The sequence below is a fragment of the Varanus komodoensis genome, unplaced genomic scaffold (assembly GCF_004798865.1).
Source record: "Varanus komodoensis strain SLA01 unplaced genomic scaffold, ASM479886v1 scaffold6_4, whole genome shotgun sequence".
Classification (NCBI taxonomy): domain Eukaryota; kingdom Metazoa; phylum Chordata; class Lepidosauria; order Squamata; family Varanidae; genus Varanus; species Varanus komodoensis.
The window spans coordinates 19,467,167-19,493,453 of record NW_025336347.1 but is presented as its reverse complement, the minus strand read 5'-3'; the positions used below and the strand labels follow the sequence as shown (position 1 = coordinate 19,493,453).

The following is a 26,287-nucleotide window of genomic DNA, read 5'->3' as shown; positions in this document are numbered from 1 at the left end:
AGAACACAACACATTGACATAGAAAAGTGCAAAAAAATAGAAAAGGTGACTCATATAACCAAGTGAAGCAAAAACAGTATTCCTGGGAAAACAGCATGCTGGCTAACACTGTTGGTGTTGTGCAAGCAGCTTCGTATGCATAGTGGTATATACATTAATAGTTGCCCCATTGGAAACTGCCCATAGCGTCGGCATCTAGTAATACCCAGTTTTGTTTGATTTCATCAGATGCTGTCCTGAAATAATAACTATTATTCATATACTGTATAATGTTAAAACATTTCCTAGTATAAGGATTCAAATGATTCCTAATAAATTCAAATATACATGAACAAGGAAAACATATCTGCATGTAGAATTCACAGAGTATAACAATGACAGTCTCAAAAACTAAAGTAATATGTCTTTAAAATATAGCCTTAAAACAGTCTGTATTCAACAATGTTGTTTCAAGACCGTTTATGTACCAATTAATATAAGGAAGGTATCCACCTGTGAACAGCTGCAATCTCTTTCCACCACTCTTCCATTGCTCTCACAATAATGACCATCAGTTGCCTAAAAGCAAAGGTTGTCTTAAAAGCATTCTCAAAAGTTTCTTCTTTTCACCAGTAGCTGTCATTCAAGACCAAGTAGAAGGCGGTAGTCATAGGATTGGTGCTGCTGCATGCTAAGACAGAGACCCATTTAAGTTTGCTTGTAACAAATAGCCCTACCTTAAACTCTGCAGATAATCAGTGACAGTATGCTGGGCTTTGTTTACCCTCAGAGGTGATAAGTGGGGTAGTGGCACTGTCAATGATACAGTGATAAAACAGCAAGTGCAGACCTACTGTGCAATAGAGATAAATATAAACAGTGATTTACAGTCAGACACTGATTCAGTAAGCATTAAGCATTTGGTAAAAATCAAATACTAATTCTATTAAGCATTTAATACCTAAAGTTGGAAATCTCAAAAAGAGGAAGGAATGGGAGGAAAGCAAAATCCTCAAATAACCATCTTTGAAATATATTCAAAGAAAGGAAGCAAAATCAAGTTTAGAATTTAATTTTTAGGGCTAGTTGTGTCCGGTTTAAGAATCAAATCTACATCCTTCCTACATAATAATGAGTCAGTTATATTCATGGGACTATATCGTATCATTATCCATAAATCTAAAATTTGTATATTCATGGAAACAGTCACTAAAGCTACATCTGTAATTCTGTTTTTAAACTTGGATTGATGTTCCACAGTACAAGTTCTAAACTAGTCTCTTTTGTTCAAATGCAGCCCTGCTCACAGAGCTGATCTGCATGCAGTAGGTCCTAAATTGTCATTTCCACTTCACAGCTACAGCTAGGGAGAGTGACACGGGTTCAGAAGCATCGGAAGATCTTGAGGGCTGCCAGAGATCTGGCTGTGGATACCCTTATAATTGAGTATCGTGGGAAAGTGATGTTGCGACAGCAGTTCGAGGTCAATGGGCATTTCTTCAAAAAGTAAGATCACAGAAAGATTACAAATGCAGGATAGAGGCATTTTATGGGATTGGTATGGGTGGGAGGGTTTCCACAATTGTTGGATTTAGAAACACAAATATTAGGCCCTCCCCACAGTCTTGTGCTTTTCTAGAATTATTTCTTAGGGTGAGCCATTGTATTTGGCTGTGCATAAGTGAAAGATAAGTTGTACAGTGATGCTCCCAGCAGTCCATGAAAGAAGCACCAATTTGACTATGTCATGCCGATTACAAGGACTGTTCTTATTTCCTCAGACCATATCCCTTTGTGCTGTTCTACTCCAAGTTTAATAGTGTGGAGATGTGTGTGGATGCTCGTACTTTTGGCAATGATGCCAGATTCATCAGGCGCTCCTGTACACCAAATGCTGAGGTAAATGATAATGGAGTTTTGAATTTTGTGTGCAACAATTTGGGTTAAATTGGTAGAGCTTGTGGAATGCGGCTTCAAAGATAACACTGCCTTAAATAAAATGCAGAGGCCTTTGTTCCAAGGCCCTTTGAATGTTAAAATTCCTGTGCTGTAGAAGAGCCAAAGTTCATAGGATAACTTGCAGCATCAGTAACCACAGAAAGAAAAACACTATGACCTTGTAGTCCCAAGTAAGTTTAATCTCACTCCACACATTCTGTACTATATACTTTGGGGGCTATGCTACATTCACTAGCAATACGCTAGTTCTTCAGAACAAAACCTCAAATTCCACAGCAAAGCAGAATAGTTCTGCCCAAATGTATACAATGAATGTCAAGTGCAGATTTTGATACTGAGCATAGATGGGCATTTTTTTCTGTTGATGGCACATTCTCTTCAGAATAGTTTGTTGGGTGTTGAACGAGAGCAATGGGCCAGCTCTTTTCATTCTTTTTGCCTCCCTTCTTTTTGCTACTGTCTTTTCTTTTCTGACAAGCAAGCTGTTGGGAATGGGAAAATGTCCATTTGCAAGAAGTTCCAGCTGTTTGTGTGCAAAGGACTTTTAGAACTAGGCCTAGGGCTACAAGTGGCATAATCTCAAAGAACCAACATTTGCTAGAGGGTCTGGCCTTGCCTCTCTCATAGAAAACGTTTGGTTTTTTGTAGTGTGACACCTGATTTTGTTAGCAGTTCTCTTTGTGTGTTGAAGGTTCGTCACGTGATCGCAGATGGGATGATTCACCTGTGCATATATGCCGTCACCTCCATTGCCAAGGATGCAGAGGTCACCATTGCCTTTGACTATGAGTACAGTGTCTGGTGAGTCTTCTTTATGTTACTCAGTTATTGGAAATAAGCCCTCCTCTTGGTATTGCCCATTTTTGCCTCTTCAGTGGTGCTCCTTGGAGCAGGGTTAGCTGTATTTCTGACAGCATCTTGTGTAGTAAAATCAAATAATGGGAGCAAATCCCTTATGCCTTTCTTAGATAATTAGCCCAAAGTATGCATTTATGTTGTTTCTCAAAACTTCAGGTAATAATACAAATACTTTCTGTCTTTTGTGCTGTGGCAGCAACTATAAAGTGGATTGTGCCTGTCACAAGGGAAACCGGAATTGCCCTGTGCAGAAACGGAGCCCAAATACTGTGGAGCAGCTACCTCCACCTATTCTAGACACTCTGATTGGAGCAGAGACTAGGCGTCGGAAAGCCCGCCGGAAGGAGCTGGAACAGAGGGGCGCTGCATCAGATGAGAACAGCAATCCACAGACAGAGGAAGTCCCTGAGGGACTTGCTGCAGCCAGTGATAATGAGGTAATGTCCTTCCCCTAGAGTAATGGGTGTATGGAACACTAGGGGAACTTGTTTCCAGAGAGAATTACATCTCCAAGCAAAGAGAACAGGCACAGCCCAAGTCAGATGCTGAAAGTTCCTGGTAACTGCCCCCATCTTGAAATAATGACTGCTGTTGAGTTCTGTTTTCTTATGTTTCAGCCTGCAGACAGAGAAGAGAAGCAGGAAGAAGAGAAGGATGCATCAGTAGATGAGCAGGGTGGCCTCACTCAGAATAGGCGGGCAAGTGCCTTTTCTTCCTTTTCTACTTGTTCTTGTGATGGGTGCTGTGTTTCTCACCAGGCAGCCGATTTTCTTGCCACTTTCTCACACAGTATTGCTCAGCTAACTACTCATCAGCCCTCCCGCCACCATGCCATCACTGTTTTCCTGTACCTGTTTCTCATGTTCACAGCTGCATTTGCTGCCCACATAATGTGCTTTCTGTAAACTCTAATGGCGATTTTCAAACTGTCTACATTCAGGAAAACCTTCTACTTTGACATGCCACAGAATCCTGCACATTGCAGAGCAGAGGATTCTGAGGAATACAGTATGTAATGATGGAAAGGAAGAATAAGAAACTCTGCAGGCTGATCCTGGAGCACTGTTGAGGAACCAAGGAACTTTGGGGAAATTCACTAATGACATTGTTGTTCAAATTTCCTTATGGCTATTGAAAGGGGAATAGAAGCAAAATGGCAGCAGCTACATTCATGCTAAGTCTTAGAGCAAGCAGACTAGGAAAGAGGGAGCTGAACCACAAGGAGAACTTTCAAGGGAAGCCTTACAGGTACAGGGAACTGAAGTGCATTGAAAACAGGTTGAAACAATGTTCATCAGTGCTCAAGTGGCATGGTTCTGTCAGTACATGCATGCCTGATGTAGGGCAGAAAAGCTTGTATTTTTCCCTAGCAGCACTATGAGCTTACTGCTTGTGTCATCAGTGTGAATCCCCTGAAGAATATTCATGGGAAAAATCGCATCCCCTGGTATTATAGAAAATGTCTGGATACCTTCATTTCCTTATGAAGAGCCAGTGGAGGCATAGTTATTAATGCATTTCTGTCATTGCCTTTATCCAGAAAGGTTCTTTTGTAGGAACATTCTTCTTTTCTGTTATATTCTGTTTTTCTCACAGATAAAATCTCCCCTTCTCTCCCGTGTTATAAAGTATGCTAAGCTTCTGTCATTCAGATAGCTACTGCCTCTTAATGCTTTCTAAAACATAGACAGACAACATATGCTTCCACCTGGATTCTTTGTGAGATGGAAGACCAGGTGCATTCATCTTAATTTTAAAACCAGCTGTTTTGTTTAAAACTAAAATATGCAGAATTATAGAGTATTTGTTTCATGTAGTAATCAAACTTCTACATTCATAATTAAAATCCAAAGAAAATATCCAGAGAATGTTCAGAAGATCATAAGGTACACTTGAGGTTGACTTGGTTGGGAAGTCTAATAAAGCTGGAATACTTATACCCACTTACATGGGAGTAGGTCCCATTGAACTCAGGATTGTGCTTTAACAATCCAGTGAATTAGTTATGAAAGAAAGTCCCTTGAACAGTCAACCATATTGAATATATTTAAATGTGTTTGTATGGCTATATATGTATTTTAATAATAACTTGTATTTTCATATGATTTTGAATCGCATAGGCAATGCTCAGTTTGCTTGTTCCCCTCCAGCAGCAATGCTATTTCAGCCACCTTTTAAGTATTGGTGCATTCTGTATTAGAGAATTAGCATCTAATGGTAATCTCTGCCCTGGCAAGTTGAACAATAAGGAAAAGAAATCTGGACAATATTGGAATGCCTGCTAGTTTGCCATTACTATCCTGCTTCCTTCTCTCCTCCTCCCTCATTTGGTCTGCTGCACAGATATATGTCGTTTTCTGCCCCTTTGTTCCTTTAAGGCTGACCTTGATTCTTGTTTGTGTATGATAGACTCGAGAAGATAGGAAAGTAGAAGCTATCATGCACGTGTTTGAAAATATGGAAAAAAGAAAGAGGAGGAGAGATCTACCATCTGATCGGAGCAGCACTGATGCAGAAGTGGTAGTTACTGCAGAGACTCCAGAACCAGAGGAAGTAAAGTCTGAGTCAGCTGAAACCGAAGAAAGCAGTTTGGCTATAAATGTTTCTGTGCCAAGCGCCCCAACCAGTACCAGCAGCGTTGGAGTGAATACACGGCGTTCTTCACAGGTTGGGGTAAGAGGAATGCTAGACGTGCTGGTTCTCAGTCCTAGTTCTCTTGGGAATTACAGGGAGATTGCTGCTTTCTTGACTATTATCTCTCGTCTCCAGAAACATACCAACATGTTAAACCTCAGGTTGCCTGCTTTTGCTTGTGAAATTTCCTTTTGTATTAGAATGTTCACTGAAAAAGGGGTAGGCTGTGGTAAAAGACAGCATGGTTATTTGATAGTGATATATTTATTATTCCCAGGCCTGTAGTGGCTAGGAAGGACTCCTTGTTTTATTAAGCTTGTTGATACAGTGAGAGAAGATACGCCTTGTTTTAAGATTCATATGTCGGCAACAAAGACTAGGAATCAGTACAGCTTTTTACACAGGCAAAAAACATGTTCTAGTGGCCTTGGATACTTTTCTTTGGTCTCAAAATATACTAGTTGGTCCCAGTCCTGCAGGTGCTTCAAACAGGGGAGTAATATTCAGAGGAAGCATTATATTAAGATACTAGTGGGACATGTTTTTTCCAGCAGGATTTTAGAGTCAAAGACATTTATTTTACACTCCTGGAACCAAACCTACATAGCCAATTCACATCAGACCGTTCTTTGTCAAGGATAAAGGAGTGATTGAAGAGGAGCAGTTTCTTTAACAATCCATAACTTACACTGGAGTTTGCATTGCAGGAAACAGTGGCAGATAAACCAGTCTCTAAAACTGCACCATCAAAGCCAAGTAGGCCACGGCCCAAAAGCCGCTTTTCCCGTTACCGGAGCAGTTCAGCACAGCGTCTGAGAAGGCAAAAGCAAGCCAGTTCCCAACAGTCAGAACTTTCACAAGCAACTCCAGACGAAGGAAGCTGCATGAGCACAGTAACGGCAGCAGAAGTCAGCAGTGTAGAAGGTCAAGGAGAAGGGAAGCAATCAATGGGTTCTGATCCAGCTGTGACTGCAGTTGCAGGATCACAGGCCACCCGGGCGGCACTCAAGTACCCTAAAACAAAAAAAGTAAGTGGAGTTTGAGTGATGGGCATTAATTTTAGATGCTACATAGGAGATGCTATGTTAGATATATCCTTCTCTGAAGGGGGAAAGCCTTACTTCTGGAAAAACATGAATTCATTTCTCTCTGGGCTGCATGCCTGATAAAGTTCATTAACAGCACAATCCATTGGGACTACTTTTAAGCTTTTAAACTTGGAGAATTATGGACAACCTGTGCAAGGTGGGAGAAGCATCCATTGCTCCTCCAAAGTTGGTTGTATCACCTCAGGGAGGTGATCTGTGTAGTTCCTTCCACACTGGTTGCAATTGATGGGGGGTAGTTCTCAGTGTGGATACCCAGCCTATCTCAGAATCTAAAGGATCCTGTGGTCCTCTAGGTGCTCAGTCCCAAAGAATTGCTCTGTAAGCCTCCAAAACATTGTAACAGTACAGTTCAGTTTCATTTGAACAGTTCCTTATTAATCTCTCCATTGTATGCATCATTTTCTCAGTCAATATACTAATAACTTTGTGGCTTTTTTTCAAAATTCCCCAGGTTTCTGTATGGATCAGGAGAAATAGGGTGGTGGTATTCTTTAAGTAATTAAGGAAGCAAGTATGTTCCTAGCCTCAAGCAACCAGCCTTGGAACATCCTGATAGGGTGGTTCAGGGCTCACAGAGGGAAGTGGTTGGAAGTGAGGAATGGACATCCTTTTAAAAAAAAATCAGTTACCTGAAATCTTTCCTGTGTAATACTGAAAGACCTAGGCTTGTAGGTGGGTGAAAACCACAAACCTGAGTCCTGCCTCTGGGATAGGCAATACTAGGGTACACATTTTACAATGTTCTAGTGTTTGTGTGGGTTGTATCCTCACCTCTTCTTGCCTCTACTATTTTTGTATCCTCCTCAGCTTCTACAGCATAGTAAGATGCTTCTGTTATTTCTGTTTATAGTATTTAGTTACAGAGTGGCTAAACGACAAGGCAGAGAAGCAAGAGTGCCCGATTGAGTGTCCTTTACGAATCACCACTGACCCAACTGTTCTGGCCACCACCCTCAACATGTTGCCAGGCCTTATCCACTCCCCACTCATTTGTACCACTCCCAAACACTACATCCGGTTTGGCTCTCCCTTCACCCCAGAAAGGCGAAGACGTCCGCTTCAGCTGGATGGGAACTATAGCTCATGTAAAAAGGTATGCCTGCTTTCTGATGTGGTCATGCATTAGATCCCAAAGAAATATAGATGTTGAAATTACCAATACATGTTCTTGATGAGAATAAATAGCCCAAGATGAATGAGAGGGGAGAAATGCTCACTTTCTTCCCCTTCAAGGAAAGAGAGTTACAACTTAAAAATGTTTGGCTACTTTATAGCCTTTTCAGTGGATAATGAAGGAATGATTTATCCCTTCTTTCAATATTGCCTCATGGCACTTAAAAAACAAATCTTTCGAGTGAAAATATATGTCCTTCATGCATCTGTTCACTTGCTGTTCCTAGATATGAACAAACTATGCATGGCATGTATTATTGTTAAATGTGAGCAGTAGCGTACCTGTTAAAACAATCTCTTCATAGCATACATTTTTGAAATGCTTAATGTATAAAGTTAAAAATAGAACTGCAATCATAAGCATATCTAAAAAGTAATTGTTAAGGTGGTAACTATCTAAGAGTGCTCTCTAGGAATCTTGGATTTAGTTGCTAATTAAAAGCTACCAAGTATAGCTGTGATACCCACTTAAATAATCTTGAGTTCATAACTGTTTTCCCCTTCTACCCTAAACTACAGAGGAACTGGGGCTGTTATCTATGCTTTTCTCCCTAAATAATTTTTAAATGAATTTTGCCTTGAACGATAATACCAGCTCTGGTGAGAGTGCTTAAAGTAGATTGGTTTCCTATGATATGAGAAGCTTTATATTGTAGACTTGGCAGCTGAGTGTGTTGAGGCCTTTAGATGCAAAATATTGACTGCAGGCTCAGGAGAAGCTTTATATTGTAGACTTGGCAGCTGAGTGTGTTGAGGCCTTTAGATGCAAAATATTGACTGCAGGCTCAGGATGCCTTCCATGCCTTCAGAGTCACCTAGCTTAAAAAATATCCTGGTGACAACATAAATCAATAGTTCAGTAGATTTCAAACTAGTCCCAATGTTTAAGTAATGTAAGTAGTTCTCTTGAAATATGGCAGCTTTTTAATGTCACTAATGTTTCAGTATCTACTTTTGGTATGGAACAAGATGGAGGAGGAGGAAGAACAGGTAGTCAGACAGGAAAAGGAATTTGGGGAAGGGATATGAAGGCATTCTGGCTTTTGTCCTCTGGAATTTCTGTAAAAGCCTGCTTTCTCAGTAGACTCATTGTTCAGAGGGATGAAGTCTTCCCTGACCTGCCAGGTGGTTACCATTCCCTCTTCCATTCACCCTAGACAGGTTACTCTGTGCACAAGTCCCTGCTCCCCTCACTGTTATGTGTCTTATTTTCTTCCTATACCATCATAACTGCACAATTCAAATAGGCTTTAGTATAGAGCATGTATTTACTTATTTACAGTATTTGTTTACCTCTCCATATCCAGGCAGACTCTGGAGCACTGAACTAAACAAATAAAACATATAAGTTAAACACTAAGAATAGATAAAAAGAAATAAGGCAATATATTAAAAGCAAGCTAACATTAGAACTGTGGCTGCTCAGGGACAGAGATATCTTCAGCAGGTGCTGAAAACAGCAGTGTTAGGCTGACCTCCCAAGACAGGGATTTTCAAAGAAATGAAGCAGCAACACTAATGCTTTTTTCTCCTAGTGGACTCCCAGTCAAAACATTGGTATATGTGGTACCAGCAGGAGAATATCACCCAGTGAGACAGGTTGGTAAAGGAAAAGGCATTCTCTCAAACAACCTGATCCCAAGTTGTTCAGGGCTGTCAACTGAAACAATTCATGTAAACTGAGCCTACCTACAAAAAAGCTGGACAAAATTTGAGTTGGTATTGACTGATACAGCTGGTAATTTTTGACAGTGGTGTGTTGCAAGTCTATGGAATCCCTGGATGGGAACCTGTGCATTGAACAATATTTGTCTTTACAGCGCTGGATGAAGCAAGCTCTGGAAGAAGGGATGACTCAGACCTCAGCTGCTGCCCCAGAAAATCGAGCCCAGTGTCTATACCAAAGCAATGAGAGCAGTAGCACTTCTGGCATCTGCAAAGAAAACACAGGTAGGTTGAGATGCCTTTGCATGTCAGTGATGCATTGGGTGGATGGGGTGTTGCTTTAGTTTCAGTCCTTGAAGGGGTATGTTAAATAAAAGCAACCCATAGTAAATAGGCTGCCATATCTAACTTTGGCAGCCCTGTATTAACTTAAATAAAATAGTTTTGCCAGCTGTACAGGGGTTAATGAGCAGTAATATATACAGATAGTAAACACTATGTGCTGCTGTCTCTTGATGCAGGCTTTGTGGTAGGTGAGAATTTAAGAATGCCACCAGCCCCAGCATATGCATCTTCCCCTTCCCGGCATGATCATAGGAGTTCTGCATATCTTAGTTCACCAGCTACTCTGTTGTGGGGGAAGGCAAAATCAACAAGCAGCAAAACTATTTCAGCTATATGAATAGTGTACCTTATGTTCACTGCTTATTCTGAATCTTCTTTAGAGGGAGATTAACAAGCCTTATTTAAAGTCGACATCCAAGGAAAGGAGCCCTCTTCTCCACCAAGAACACAGAACCTCATTGGGTTCCTCAGAAATCCATATTTGTTACCCAAGAGCAGAAATGCACTCCATGAAAGCCAGTCTATTTTGCTTGGTAGTTTTCTATCTAAAACATTCTGGGGAAACAATTAATTAAAGAGTGGGCACCTGGTTACAGAGTGACCACTCTGCAGCACCAGAGCTTACATCTGTGAGCAAAGCAAAAAGCTGAGTTTTAAAAATAGTAACTTTGCATCTGTCTTTGCAGAAGAAGAGGGTGGCGATCTACCCAAGTCAGGGATCAGTTTTCCAAGGACGCCAGACGAGGCCCTAGGCAGTATACAGATAACTGTTTGTTGCACAAAGGTTAGAGGCATCTGAAGTGGACAAAGCACTAGTTCTGTGCAAATTTACAATTTTGAGTGAGTGAGCAACAGCAACAACATATAGAAGTCTCTGATGTTCCTTCTGAGCAGCTTCAATTAATTTGGTGTGGGTTCTTTGAGACCCACTAAAGTGGTCTGGTAGCATTTCAAAAGACCACAAAAACATCTGGCTTTCAAGTGTTCTCTTGTGAGTCAGATTACATTCTATTACAGCGTGTGATACATTGCTGGGAAGGGCAGGCATTTGTAACTCTTCTACTACTAAGGTTGTGGGAAGGAAAGAATCAACTCTTCTTGTGATCCAAGAAGAAAGAGGGAAGTGTATGTCTTTGTATAAGTTTCTTGTTTGGGAGATTTCCCAGTTCATAGAAAGAAGTCAGCATCTCAGTTGGACAGCTTGGAGACCTTGCAGCACCTGGAGATAGTAATGGGGTTTGAAATATGACTGGGAAGATAACACTGCTGGTGATACCATGCCAAATAACCTTGCACTGGCCGTTCACAGCCATCATGGAGCCAGTATCAGCTAAGAGTGGAGAGAAGAGATAGATAACAAATGTTGGAACGATGCAGTCTCCACTGGAAAAACAAGCTCTTTGGACGGAGGACAACTTTGTTCTTTGGCAGATGGGGAGTTATGGCTTTTAACGGGATGTAGGCTATTTGAATTTCGCTTTAGATATTCTTCTGCCAGTGCAGGAGCTGATGAACAGCCCCCTTGCACATCTAAGAAAACATCCAGCCCTGTATGATCATAGGGATCTTGGAGACTATCTAAAGTACTCCAGAAGTCCCTGAGTATTTTCAGTGTAACAAGAGTCCTAAAATTCCTGTGGGCATGTGCAGTGTTCTAAGAAATCTTAGAGATCAGATTGTGTGTTCAGTGGAAGGAAAATGGGAAATTCTAAGTCCATTTAATTCTTGTCATTAAGAATAGGCTTCTGCTCTGCCAAGAGACTTACTGTTTTCCTAGAGATGCTACTGCAAGGGGAGCAGAATCTGAGATGATGGAGGCTTATCAGTGAAGTGTGTTTATACCTTGGGAATGGGCATGGCAAAGAACAAACCCCCTGATATCCTGAGAATAGTTTCAAAATCCTGGGAGGAAAAAAGTGTGAAAAGGCCTGGATGGTTGTCAGCAGGAACCTGGCTGCAAGGAAACTTATTAAAGAGCTTGTGCGCATTAATGCCAATATGGCCAGAGGGATCATGCTGGATTAGTTATCAGTCCTTCAATCTTTATTTGTATCCTTGCCAGATTTTCCATCTGCCAAATGAGTGAGGAAAGTGCAGCAATCCTAGCTCAGGAAGGCAGGTAAACCAAGGCAAATGGCAGAACCAAGTGTTGTTGTGTGGGATAGGGAGAGCTGTCGTGCAAGGCTTGTGGGGATTACTCTATTGGCTCCAAACCCTGTCTTTGGGAAGGCGTATGCTGCTGCATTGGTGAGGATGGGGGAGTGATGTAGAGAGAGCTGGAGATTGCACTGTTTTACAACTACAGCTGTCCAGACATTTTTCTGTTGGTCTTGACAGTAACAAGACTGGAAATAATTGCTTTTGATTTGAACCATTTTCTCACTCCAGCATCACTTTGCCCTGCTTTGATATCGGTCCTTCTTAGAAGAGTTTTATTACAGTTGAGGGCTTGTCAGTGTTGCAAGATCTAAAGTTAAAAATTTGAGGAGTGATGCAAAAGCTGATGTGCAGAAGCCACAGGCTTGCAAAACAAGTGGGATTCCACCCACTTTCCCTCCCTGTAGTAGAGTTAATGAGCCAGACCGCATGAGGTGGGGGTACGAATTGTTGCAGCATCGTGATCTGCAGTGCATGGACAGCAATCCTGCCTCTGAGATTCTTGTTTTCTCAATGCTGGTAGCCATAGGGGTGAAACAGCTGTCTTTTTAATAATTCTGGGCTGGGAGAGGCTTTCACTTCACCTGCTCCAGTGCTTCCTAAGTATCTTAGCAGGCAATTTAAACCTCTCTTCGTACGTTGACCTGTGTGTGCATCTGAGAGGGTGCGTGTGTGTGTGCATGCTCATATGTGTGTACATGTGCAGTTGGTACACACACCCTCCCCCAACTCTGAAGACAGAGTTTAGAGCCAAAGAAATTGTGCATCCCTGATATGAAGGGAGATGATCTTGAGGGTAGATCAGGCCATTCTAATGGCAGAGTCACCATCTGTGTTGTGTGTTACATTTCAGACTTGCTGAGCCCCCTGAAGAAGTGGAAGTCTCGCTATTTGATGGAACAGAGCGTTACAAAGTTATTGAGACCACTGTCTCCTGTAACACCCCCGCTTCCTGACCCTTTGGTTCCAGACTCACTGAGCCCACACCTCACCACATCCTCCTCATCTGTGCCAGGGGAGGAGGAATGTCGTAGTGGCTGCGCTATGATCTTCTCGCCGATTCCCTCTTTGGCTGCTAGTCGTTGCAATACTCCACTACAGTTTGAGGTAAGTTGGGGCAGTAGTACTGCCTACAGACCTAGGACATGCATCAAAATGACTTAGAGGGGCATAGTAAGGTTCAAAACATGTGTGGAAGATTGTTCTTTTTTTAAAGACAACTTTGATTATTCAGAGTATCAGGTACCCAATAGAATGCAGTCCCCATTCTCCTTTATTCTTGCACACAATAAATAGATGCTAGAGTATGCAGAGAATCACAGCAGGCACAACTACTTCTCTGTCTTCTTAACCCTAACTTGAACAGTCTTCATCTCCCCTACCCCACAGCCTTGGCCCTCTAACGTATGCATAGATGTTGCCAATTTCTGGACTGTTTCTCTCCTGCATGCACCTCCTAGCAGATTGTAAACTTCAGCTTTAGTGCATTCCAAGATTTCTCCATTTGCATGATGCAACCCTCGTTTAACTGTTACTCATCCCCCTTACAGCTATTTGCCTCCTTTTTTCAAAATTTTAGCAAAACTTTACAATGCAAGGCAGGTGTGAGCTGTGCTGATAGTATCAACCAAAGCTAGGGCCTTCATTCCAAAGTATCACATTATCTTGTTATGTCCCATCAGTACGCTCAGGGTGCAGCAGTTTTCAGTTTGATGTTTCAGTAGAGGAAAGTACAGGCCATTAAACTCCTAAGATCTGCTGCTGTTCTTATCAGAGCTCTGTTGAAATACTTATTTTGATGCCAATTGACTTAACCATACTTGGGGTTTCTAGAGTTATGAACCTATTTAGAATATTTGATATAGTTGTATTAGCTTATGATCTTCTCATTGCTGGAGACTGGAATTGAAGCCTGGGCTGTACATTCTCTGCACTTCAAAATTCTGCACTGAGACAACAAAATTTTGCAGTCTTGCAATTACACAAGTTACAAAAATGTGTACACTATATTTGCAGGATTCTGCAGTGGTTACGATTTTTGAATAATATATTTTGTTGCTTCTAGCCATGGACAGGTACCATATGCCATTGGAGATCTTACCAATTGCTCTGGCTTCTGAGATCCCATTGGGCCTTACCAGTATATACACAAGAATATCTTCACAGCCATGGGAGAAAGAGATAACCTTGTTTCCTTTTTTAAGATAAAATACAAGATTCTGACACTGAATTTTTTGTATCCCATGGCTTTTTGACAGACAATCCTATAGAATTTTCTGATTTCCACTGCCCTGATTATGACCTTTTGTTTGAGCTCAGATGTATACAACAATTATATTAGTTTACTATCCAGGTCACTAGAACACTTGACCATAATCTTAATGCCTGTCAATTCAGGTCTCAGACTTGCTCTATTTTGTCATCTCCAGTCAACACCTAAGTAGAGACAGGGGATATTAAGGTCATTGTCACTAGAGGCCATGGACCTGGGTGCCCATAATCATACTTGATCTATGGGGCTGGGGGCTGAGATGTTACTAGGTTTTTCTATCTTGAAATTGGGTGTTGATCCCGATTTGCACTCTTAATTTGAAGTGGCATTTAAAGAGTGTTTGCCATAGCAAACCTTCGGCTTCAAAGGATTCTGTACCTTCTAAGAAAGTTAACAACTCCTGCTGCTGCTGCTGTTGCTGTGGCGGCGTGACTAAATTTCTTGCTCATCCAGCCCTAGCCCATTTTCTTTGTGTAAAAGAAAGAAGTTTTATAATCTGTTAGATTGCTTCCATGCCCCTGGGGCCTTCCCAGTGTTCTGTATTGAGGTTTTTCATTCGTGATTATTTTCTTTTAACTATTTCTTTACTGCCTTCCTATCAAAAATGGTTGACACAGTAACTTAATATACTTTTTAGAAGTGTCTTTAGCTATAAAAATAAAATGTAAACAGCAGGTAAAATTAGCCATGTGTCACCAAAGAGCAGATAAAACAGTTCAAAGCAGTTTGAGCAGCCATTATGCCTAGCCAAACAACCCCCACCCCATTATAAACAAGTTACAAAAAATAGTAACCACACAAAACCAGTCAATATAGATGCCCTCATCCAAAGTTCAGGGTGAACAGAATGGTTCTGACCTAACACTTAAAGTACTTATCCCATCCGGCTGTTATGTTGCAGCCCAAGAAGAGACCTCACTGTGCTGAATATTTTATATCAGGCACTGGTGACCCTGGGAAAAACCTGCGTCATGGTCTGTTAACTTAAAAAACTTAAGTTAACTTAAGTTTTCTTACCTTGGAGCTGCTGAGAAATTAAACCTAGTCCATTATTTAACCAGATCTTGAGAGAGACTTCCAAAGGGTAACCTTTGTGGCAGAAGGGAATTCGGACTTTGTGACATCCACTTAGGCATGGGGGGAATTTTTGATATGGTTGGTATATAATAATTCATCAATTTAAAAACCAATTTACAATCAGCTCCTTTAATGGGATGTGGAGTATGACATCTGAACCATGAGCTACCTGCTCAGCTGTTTAGTTAGGTTGATCTTGATTTGCATGTCACCCTGCACAACTTGCAAAGGAGCTGATCATGACTTATGTGGTAAAGCTGTAGATTTTTAATGTTTGGGATATTTTATCCATTTCTTCATGAATATACATATAGTACAGGATATGCCATGTAGCCTACACACTGAAACTGGCTGTTTGTACATAATGGTCCATCAGTTTCACAGCATTTCTCCCTTAGAGATTTTGCTGTAAGCCTGGGAAGTGAGCCACATGCGGGAACATGAAATATAAAGTTATCAATGGCTACTAGTTTTGAATTATCTCCAGTATAGGCCAGTATGCCTCTGTTTAGAAATGGCTGGGGAACGTACGTGGAAGGGTGCTATTGCATTCATGTCTTCTACTTATGGGCTTCCCATGGTAATTTAAAATGTCACAATGTGAATAGAATGTTGGACTAGAAAGGACTTTGGTTTGATTCAGCATGGCTCTTCTTACCATTCAGTGTAGTCTCTTCTGTAACCCATGTCACCTCCTTTATGTGTAAACTGGTACAGGCATATTGGTTGGGATGTTCTTGAGGTAAGGAAAGCAGGAATGAGTCATGTTCTTTATAATGTGACCAAGAGGATTTAGAACCAATTTGCTGCTGCTCTTGCTTTTCTCCTAGCCTTCTATGGCTTGAACAGTTCTCAAGTATTCATTGGCCTCTGATAGCTACCTGACAGACATGTGCTACATCCAGGGCAGAGCTATTGGCCACCATGATCCTCCTGGCTCTGAGAGTAGGGCCCCCTTCTACAGTCTGTACCGGGTAGATAGAAGGTCTGTCTCCAGCACTGCATACCTGGAAGAATCCCATTTTTAAGGAGGACACCATACTTCATAGAGAGTATGAAGGGAGACATACTGTACTGTGGGAGATAGGCATAAAGTACAGGAAATACCTTCCTATCTTTCCTCACAAAGCGAGTATTCTAATATCTACTGTGATAGCCCATCTCAAAGAGCAACAAGCTGAGGGTTTTCTGCATAATACCTTTGGTAGTCATGATGACTTTATTTATCTCCCAATACCAGTTACTTAGGAACATGAATGGGAGGGTGCTGCTGTGTTTATGCCATGCTTGTGGGCTTCCCCTTGGCTAGTGAGGAAACAGAATATTGAGTGAAATAGGCCTTTCATCTGATCTAGAAGCCTGCTCTTAGGACCAACCCACAGGGGCCTGATCTAAAAGCAAGGCAGTCTAGATAGAGAATGGAGGCAGCTCTGAATTGGGTGATGATACTAATCAAGGATTGCTCAAGAATTTCCCATGCTTTGTTAGGCTTACTTTCCCAAATGCAGGCAAACATGGAACATAAAGAAATAGAGACTACTCTCTGGTTTCTTTGTGTTCTCTGACTTGAATCGTAAAGTTGTAGCATGAGATGCAATAACCCTATCCTGTCTTTCTACTTTTGTCAGCCTTTAAAATTCATATAATATATTTAGATCCCTAACTGTTGAGGCCATCCTCAAGTAGTCTCTCTGTTGGTTTTTGTTTTGTTTTGTTTTTTCAGAATAGCTGTGGCTAACCTCTATGCTTGTTTTTTTTTTTTAATTTAATTTTATTTTGCTTCTTGACTTGTAAAATTAGATGAATAACAAGATGCTTTTCCCTCCTAGAACGTATCCTCCCCTGAGAGTTCCCCTGCGCATAGGCCCGAGTCCCTGTCGCCCGAGGTAGTTATCACACCATCTCAATTGGAGGCGGAGAGTGTGTGTAGTTTGTCTGTGGTGAATGAGTGTGCGTGTGCTTGGAGGGAGGAGGGGTAGGGGGGAGCTATGGAAGAAAGGAACAAGTGGATGGGGAGGAAGGGGCTAGCCAAATTAGACTCCTTTGTGGCTGTTTGAGCAGATTTGGATAGGAAATTGCAGGAAAATGTGAAACTCTTGCCAGTTGCTCCTTCTGCAGTAGCATTTTTCCAGCAGCTGAGGGAAGGAGGAGAAGCTGAAGCAGCATGAGCTGGGGTACCAGACCACAGTCTCTTAGTTGATGGTGGCTGGCAGCATTTTGCTGCAAGGAGGTGTGTTCTATTTATTCTGTTTGAACACATCTTACTCCGTTTCAGTGTAGGCATTGCTGATTCTGCTCTGGGCCAAAAGTCCAATTCTTCAAGATACAGATTCTGCGCTTCAGTTACTTGTGCAGATTAATGAATGTAATGCAAATGGTGGAGTGTTTGGTGGGTTTGCATCTGAGGCAAGAAGCAATATTGCTTTAGACAGGAAAACAAAAAGGACTAAGTGGTTGTGGATGTATTACAGATGCAGAGGGTATTTTACTGTAGTGTTGGGTATTTGATTGCATTTGTGTATAGATGCTTTATTGTTTTATAGCAAACCATGTTGGGCATAGTCTCCATCAGGAAACAGCACAAGGATTTTATAAAAGAGACCTCTAGGTAATGAGACATATGGCCAAGAGGAGGGAAAGGATGAGTAGCCATTCAGGATGCTGAAGCACTAGGGCTTTTTCAGGGAACTGCCTGCACATAATGAAGCTTCAGAGGGTTAGAAATTTAAGTCGGGCTTCCTGAAATTCACCTAAACCAGTGTGCTAAAAACCACATTCAATTTGGAGCTGCAGAAGACAGCAAACAGCCCTGAGCCTGTCAAAAAAGTTCCAACCAGGAAAGTAGTGCAGTCCTGGGTCTCACACTTACCTTGTCTGTATATAGTTTCAGTAGGGAAAAAACCCCATTCGTTATTTCTGCATCACATCACAACAGACACACACACACACACACACACACACACACAAACACAAACAAACCCCTTTGCTCAGAAGGTAGACTGGTGTGTTTTATGTAGGGCTGCCTTTCAAAATGGTCCAGAAACTTGCAGTTGATCCTAAATAGGGCTATAAGATTATTATTAAAATAGACTGGTCATTCTGATCTTGTGTAAGTAGCGCTTTATCATTATCTGCTCTGACTTACAGTCCATTTCCAGGTCCAATACAATGCACTGGTTTTAATTTCTGAAGCCCTTAACGGCCTTAGACCAACTTATATGAAGGATTGCCTTCCTCTGCCCAAAACTTACAGTCCTCTGCTGTGTGTACTAGCACCAAGCAAAGTGAGGCAGGTGGCTACTAGGAAGCAGTGCATTAACCCGCCCACCCCCCCCAACTACTCCCTTGGCTCACTTGATGTCTTCCTAGTGACGGTGGTGGTGATTATAATTATTACATTTATGTTCTACCCTTTTTCCCCTTGCAAGGAACCCCAGAAGGCTCTCATAGCTCCATTTTATCCCCACAACAACAATCCTGTGAGGTAGGTTGTGCTGGGAATGACTGCCAGGCCCAAAATCACCCAGTGAGTTTCATGACCAAGTGGGGACTAGAACCCAGAATGCCATAGTCCCAGTCCTACACTCTGACCGCCATATCGCACTAGCTCTTTATGGCACTAGTTGAAGCCCTTTACTCACCCAGACCTTTTGAATTATTAGTATGTGGGGGGCAGATTAAGAACTGGCCATATTTTTCTGCTGTCAAGAAGGAAGTATGGGCCGGGGGACATTTGACTGTTGGTATTTTAAATACTGTCTTTTTATTATATTCTGTAAGGTGCCCAAGATAATATGCTGATGGCAGTCCTATAATATGATGGATAAACTACCAAGTGGATTAGTCTTCGCATAGAATATTTTAGTATATGATGCCACCCTAATATTTCAAGTCAGTGAGGCTACATGTACTAAACATACACTTTGGATGTTGCATTTTGGCATAATTTACTACAACTATGTGGAAAAGGCATCCAAATTTCATTTCTAACCCAAACTGTGTCAAGAATAGAGGCAGCAATTTGTGAATTCTTAGAAATAGTGCTTTCTAATAGCCCCAGATGCAGGATATTAAAATGGCATTCTTGGTTCTTTGTTTTGCTTTAAATCTCTGGTTCAGCAGAGAGTATAAAACACCCTGGTGTTAAGCAGTCCCCTATTCCCCCAGTTGTGTTGGCCACAATATGCATTCAGATGGAGTGTGACCAGGAGTTGCGCACTAGTTACCTGAGTGGATATCATTTGAGAGAGTTGCCTCTTTAGCTGATCAACATGCCAGCACATATTGATAACTGCAAATGGGGCACAACTATGTTTGCCTGCTAGAGTCAGAACCTAGTAATGGGGTTATCTCCAAAGAAAGCAGGTTAGCTTGAGTGTATTAACAAGAGTTTAGTGCAGTCTTCCTCAGCTTGCTGGAATCCAGGTCACTGTTATAGTCCAGTATGTTTGGGAGGCACCAGGTTGGGACAGACTGGTCTAGAGTATTAAGACTTTTGAAGTTACCCATTGAGACTTAATTATGGAATTATTTTTATGGTTCCATTTCTTATTCCAACTAGAAAACTTGGGACTTCTATAAAATGGACAGCTTGTATTGGAATGGCAATACTGATTAAGAAATGGGGGTTGGAGCAGTCAAAAGGTTAGGGAGTAGTGCAGGAAGCCCATCTTGACTGAGAAGCCCCAACCAGCAATTCTGCTCTTGTTCTCAAAGTTTCCCTTTGCAGTAATGAGAGTTGGTGGCCAGTAAAATATGAGCAGAGATTCTTTCCAAGGCTTATGTTCTGTCCTATGGAGGGCAGATTTTGCACTAATAAAGGCCACACATCTTTGCCAGATCACCTGTTGCAGAAGAGGAAATCACTGAATGTTATGACGTGTGCCTGCAGTGTGTGATTGTGATAGTTTTACTATTAAGAGGCTGGGTGATAAGAGTACAAGAGTACTTTGTGTGTGGTATACCTGCTTACCTTGACCTTTTCTGTTGATCCTTCACCTTTCATTGAAATGGTGGTGACATTGAATGTTACTTGGTGGCCTTGACAATAAACCAAGTCTCTCTTGAACATCAACATCTCCATCCGAGTGGGGGAGGGATCCTGCATTTTTAATTTTCTCCAGAAAGCCTTTTGTCTGGAGGAAGAGAGTTGACTGTGCTAGAAGAACAGGCAAAAAAAGAGAGCATAGTAAGACAGAAAGGGGCCACAGGGCTTGGGGCCAAGGGGTGGGGAAGCAGTGCGTGCTGCCGTTGGAAGGGGAAATATTTCCTGACTTACAGTGTTTCTCTCTGTCTGCCCCTTTCACCTGGCTCTCTATCCTGTTCAATATCCTCTCCCTCCCTACCTTCCTATACCCTCATGTTGGCTGTTCTAGCTCTGCCTCAGGACGGACCTTGACATGCCGAAGGCAGGATTCTTGGATGCCAGCACTGCCAGCTGCCTAGAGAGACCCGCGTTGCTCACTATGGGGCACTCTGATCCAGCATCCCAACCCTCAGAGACCAGCTTTCCAGGAAAGAGTGGGGAAGCACAAACGCTGCTAAGAAGTTCTGACCAGGCTTTTCGGACAGAGTTTAACTTAATGTATGCCTTCTCCCCTCTGAATGCTATGCCTCGGGTGGATGGATTGTTACGAGAATCTCCTCAGATGGCCGATGGGAAGCTTCTGAATCCAGACAGGGGCTGCTGCAGTTCTCCTGCAGAAGGATATTTTGGCAGACACGAGCAAGCACTTCTTAAAGAAGCAGCGCATGGATCCTTGGCCCTTTGTGGCGAGAGGACTTGTGAAGGAGTTAAATCCATCCCTCAGAACCCCCCGCAGAGGAAAAAGGCAAGTACCTGACAGGAACAAAATAAACAGGGTGGGCAGAGTGTGTGTCTGTAACTGCTGACAAATAGGAAGTCCCGAAGGGGGCCGAGCAAAATGCAAGCTCAGCAGACTGGAAAGGAGGGAACAGCTGGAGGCTTCTGTCAGAAGTAGGGATGGATCAAGTTCGGAGCAGTCATTGTAAAGATGCACAGTGTCTGTTCTTGAAAGGGTAATTTAGCTCTGTCCTGTGCTGTGCATTGCTCTTAGACTCCCAGGGAGCATTGCAGGTTTGGCTGTGCTTTTTGTTCCAGTCTACACTGGAGAATGAAAGCAAATTATTAGCTACCATGCAAACTCTAGATCTGGTTCAGTGGCTGCTAATTAACCATAAGCTGGAGAGCAGTTTCTTGCATGTGTGGCAAGCACAGGATACATAGAGCATGCAAGGCTTTGCAAAGCCTTTCTGAATCAATGCATAAGCTGAAAACCGCTTTGGAGTTGGTCTCAATAGTTGGCTGTTCCCTGTCTGTGAATGACTAGCAGTTAAGAGTTCCTGGCCTGTCACCTAGTCCGCAAGGCTGATGATAAATTTTCTCCCATAGGTTTCTCTGCTGGAGTACCGGAAACGAAAGCAAGAAGCTAAGGAGGGTGGGGATTCTGCTCGATGCACAGGCACACCTACTCGACTGGGCAGCAGCTGCTCTGGGGCAGATGTAGATGCTGGTGTTGCACCAGGCCCAGGAGGCCGCACACTTTCTTCCCCGCAACATGGTTTCTCCCCCTCGCATTCCTCCCTGTCTCATCTGGAGGAAGTCAGCCCACCAGAACCAAGAGGGACCACGCACTGCAAATCCCAGGATAGCATCAGCAGTAGGTGGTGAGTGTTAGCCTGATGTTGAATCGCAGGATGAAGATGTGCAGAAGTCATGTCTTCTTTCCACGAGTTCCTAGAAAGGTCTGTCTTGGTTCCTTGTCCTGCAGGCTGGAAGCATCATACTTGTGTCAAGTATAGTATACCACTTGGACAAGATGAGAAAATAAAATGTTCTGTTCCCCAGTCTTCCCATCTTGCCATATGCTAGGTAAACATGTGTTATCTCTCACTGCTGATCACTCTCTTTTTTGGGAAAATTACTCTTGGAGGAACCTGTTAACCTCTGTGACTGTAATGTGTACTTCGAAAGTTGTTGAGGGTGCTGGAATTTTATGGTAGAATGTCACTGCTTTGGGAAACATTTTTCAGAGGTTCAGTCAAGGGGCCTAGGACACTCAGACTTGTCCTCATCCCAGCATGGTTGCATTCCAGTTAGGAATCCCATCCCAGCAGAATCAGTCTTTACTAGCAGCTGGCTTTTCAAGCTGTAGAGTTATGATTTTTGTTTTGAGTTGCTATATGTTGATACTGCTTCTCATAAATTGTAGCTGAGTTCAGTGGTTCCCAGTGCTGTGTTGCTCTCTGTGTGCTCAACTGTTGGTTAGCTTTTTCATTATCCTCCTCCCAGTGCTAGTGGACAGTTTGGGGCAGGTCTGCTTTGCAGATTGGAAAACCCATACAATCCAGCTTGTTGGTTTCATCTGAAGGACTTCCCTCTGCTTCAGACCCTGTACATGGGACAGGTTGGACTTCAGATTGCACAGCACACTTACACAAAAGCCTGCACATCTTTGCTGTCTTCCACAGTGACGACGCACAATTTTCATTTTAAAAGAAATTAAGTTTCTGTTTTCTTTAGTTGCTGGAAAAACTGCCTGTGCAATTTTAGCAGGAAACTGTTTTCACCCAATTAATAGCAACAAATGGATGAATTCCCCCCTCCCATAGAGTCACTGGTGTCTGTGAAGTATGAGTGATTCTGCTGCTGCTTTGTCCTTTGTAGGATGTGGCCATTTGTCCAGACAGCACATTTTTTTGAACTAACATGGGAAGTTGGGATACTAGTATATAAACTTGTCAATACACTTGGGACGCTAATGTTGATTGTGTCATAATGGTGGGATTTAAGGAATTAAGCAGAAATACTTTCTAAATGGCTCGCAAACATAATTTTAAAATGTGCTTAAATTCCTAGAAGGATCAAATGGTGACTGTCATAATTAGTCTTGCACTTCCAGTGTATAAAATGCTTTACAATCTGCCAGTTACAGACTCACTGCAAATATGGTCAATGCATAAATGTTTCCATTTACTGATTGTGAAATGAAACTCAGTGGCCTACCCAGAGTCAGTTCAGTGAGTCCAGTTCTTCCTGGCATAACAGGTTATTTTTAAGGTGTTCTTTGTAGGAAGGTCTAGCAGGTCTGTTAGGAATGAACGTTTTCCAGTGTGAAACTACCTTAGTAAGACGATCATGGTGGAAAAGAGCCCTTTGTTTTCTGTGCTTCAGGACAACTCATGCTGGAGACTTTCTGGTACTCAGAGTGCCAAAAATTGCCATGCAGTGCTTGTATTTATAGATCCAAGCCTTTCTAATCAATGCTGCAACCATAACCACCTCCAAGACTTTTAAAGAAAGAAAGGAGGATGTAGTTGAATGGACCTAATTTGAGTCCTGAGTAGTGTGTGTTCACACACACGCAGTGTGCTTGGGACTCTTACCCCAGGGTGCTTGCCACCTGTCCCTTTGAGTAACACTAAACGTAATCTGCAATGTTGCCACTTGACTTTTTTGTTTGCGTCTAATGATTTCTCTCTAGCCATTGTGAGGCAAGCCCCACTCAGTCCCAGAAGGAAAAGGTTTACTGTGCACAAGCCTTCAGGTGTGTGCTGTTCAAACTGAATCATGCCTGTCAGAAGAGGCAGCAAGGCGAGGCACCCAGACTGCGAGAGAACCTCCTGGAATTGTTTCTTTAAATATTTAAAATATTTTTATCCTGACATTCCTTGAGCATTTCAAGAAATATTAAAATACAATAAAAACACCAAGAACATTGTCACAGTGTGTTGAAATTCCCATTTTCACTCCCTTCTGTCCTGCTGTAGGATGGTGCCTACCTCAGTGGAGCGGCTTCGAGAAGGCTGTGGCATTCTGGAGAAGGTTTTACGCAGCAGCGCTAAAATATGTCAGAGAGGAGAGCCCTCACCCACCAGGGACAGCATAGGGGAGAGAGAAGCAGGTAAGCAGGCATGTCCAGAGAGCTACCCTTGCAGTGTAGCAGGAGGGACTGCACCTCCTTGGGAAGACAGACGCCAAAGGCATGGCACCCCTTGTGGAACAATGATGCCCACTGCCATCGACACCTGTGCTTACAGGATTTTCACTCCACTTGGAACAGGCTGGCATCAGTTCAGACAAGTGAAACCTTTCCTGTTAAGTTTGTTTTCAGGAAAAAGGATCTAAGTCTTTATATTCTGAATTATTTCCTCAAGTGCTTATAGTTTAATACATTAAAATGAGATATTCAGGCACAGGATGAATGGCCAGCTGTTGAGAAAGCTTTTCTTCTGGATTCTCTGTATCAAGTCAAAAGATTGGACTGAGTGACTGCAAAGCCCCAAGTAACTCCATTCTTCTCAAAAAGACAATTTTCTCTGACTTTTCCTTTCCAGCTCTTGAATGCTGCTCAAGTTTTTTTTAATGTTTGTCCCAGGCTTGAGGCTCTTCAGAGGGGCCTTCCCACCCCATCTCTGCTACAGAGTTCATCTCTCTTGTTTTCCTGACCTCTCTGCTCTGCCTTCTAGATGCTGTGGAAGGAGATACAACAGACCCCCTCAGTTCTTCCCTCAAGGGACCAGCTGTTTACAGTCCTTCTCGCTATAGCTATCAGGTACAGGAGGCACTATCCCTTTCTGGTTGTGATGTCTTGGCAGTTAACTGTCTGGTTTAGACACAGTCTGGTCTGCCATAAATAGGGAGGTGGGACAACTGAAGTGGAGCAGAACAGAATGCATCAGTTTGTAACCACGTTGTTCCTTCCCTTTCAGCTCTTGCAATCTGACAGCCCCCGGACAGAGTCACAGACCCTCCTTCAGAGTTCTTCCCCTTACAGAGGACACCCCATCCCTTCACCTGGATACAGCTACCGGTCCCAGTCCCAGAGAACAGGACACCGTCCGTCTCTCAGCTCCTCAGAATCCTCCATTTCCTCTGCCCCCGCAGGCTCCACGGACTCCTCGACTCTCTTTGCAGGGAATTCTGGATATTATAGCAGCCAGCCACATTCTGGCAGTGGTGTCCTGAAGAAGAGCTGCCCTGTAACTGCTGCTCCCAGTCCTGCCCAGACAACAGCTGTAGACTGTTTGCCCTCTGAATCGGGGCCTCATCCCTGTGTGGGAACTGGTGGTTGTACATCCTCTTCCTCTAGGTCCTCCCAGTCAGACTTGCGGACTATCAATCCTCCCTCCTCTGGGCAACCTCCTCTTTATCAGAGCTCCAGAGTTGCAGCACTTTCCAACTCGCAGCACTACTCTCATCGAGGGGGAGGAGGCAGCATCCATCAGTACAGACTGCAGCAGCTTCCAGGGTCAGGCGTAAAGACTCAGACAGGCCTTTCTTAGGGCAGGACGGAATAGCCCACCGATCCTTCCGGCAGCAGCTCACGGGGGAGTGATGCTGGGATGGTGAAAGGCTGGAGGCCAGGCTCTGGGATGTACAAGCATGAGGGAGCACTGCCAGCCACCAAGGCAGTGAGAGGCGGTGGCGGCAGCAACAGAGCCTGCAGCAAAGCATCTCCCTGATGCCTGGTACGTTGTAGAAAGCAAATGGTGCTGAGTGGCATGGCCTCTGTCTCCTGCCATAGCTGCAGTCGCCTGGGCAGGTAGGAGCATTTGAATACGAAACCAGTGCAAATCAGAAAAATAGGGGAGGGGGAAATGGGGGGAGGGGGGCATTACTCGAAATCCCAAAGTGCTCTCTGCAGGGTTGGGTTCCCGGAATATTCTGGGTCAGGGAGGGTGGGGGTGTAGTCCATTCGGATCATTCCAGTTGCAAATAAGAACATTTATAGTGTCCAGGCTCTGGGCAGAGAGCCACGGGATGGGGCTGGTAGCAGTGTGTATATGTATGTGTGCGTGTCTGCACATATGCGTGGGCAGGGTGTGTATGTAGATGTTGCTCCAAGCAGTCCTTGTGCCGTGTCATTGAAGAGCAAGCACTGGTGAGGGTGGTGTGATGAAAGCATTCTAGGGGGCCGTGGGGGCGCAGTGGCTTGCCACGGGGAATGGCTCGGCTTGATGGCGCCTGTCCTGGAGTGAGTCTGTGCCGCCTGCAGATGATGAGAGAGGTGCTGCCGCCGCCGCTGCTGCTGCTGTC

At 43.1% G+C, this 26,287-nt stretch overlaps 1 protein-coding gene across 7 annotated transcripts in view; it reads left to right on the top strand.

Annotated features, from left to right (window-relative positions):
* SETD5 (SET domain containing 5) overlaps positions 1–25,841 on the top strand; it is a 71,946-nt gene extending 46,105 nt beyond the window's left edge. For 6 of the 7 annotated variants that reach the window (XM_044452129.1, XM_044452132.1, XM_044452133.1 and 3 more), the window contains 16 exons: positions 1,337–1,485; positions 1,761–1,878; positions 2,630–2,739; positions 2,993–3,233; positions 3,414–3,494; positions 5,206–5,469; positions 6,138–6,458; positions 7,390–7,632; positions 9,533–9,662; positions 12,733–12,986; positions 17,058–17,114; positions 20,604–21,059; positions 21,641–21,915; positions 24,019–24,152; positions 24,718–24,803; positions 24,961–25,841. In XM_044452129.1, the coding sequence (XP_044308064.1) occupies positions 1,337–1,485; positions 1,761–1,878; positions 2,630–2,739; positions 2,993–3,233; positions 3,414–3,494; positions 5,206–5,469; positions 6,138–6,458; positions 7,390–7,632; positions 9,533–9,662; positions 12,733–12,986; positions 17,058–17,114; positions 20,604–21,059; positions 21,641–21,915; positions 24,019–24,152; positions 24,718–24,803; positions 24,961–25,533 (3,492 nt within the window). In that variant the 3' untranslated portion in view covers positions 25,534–25,841. The remainder of the gene's footprint in view (positions 1–1,336; positions 1,486–1,760; positions 1,879–2,629; positions 2,740–2,992; positions 3,234–3,413; positions 3,495–5,205; positions 5,470–6,137; positions 6,459–7,389; positions 7,633–9,532; positions 9,663–12,732; positions 12,987–17,057; positions 17,115–20,603; positions 21,060–21,640; positions 21,916–24,018; positions 24,153–24,717; positions 24,804–24,960) is intronic. The other variant, XM_044452135.1, reaches the window with a different exon arrangement.
* The last annotated feature ends 446 nt before the right edge of the window (positions 25,842–26,287 follow it).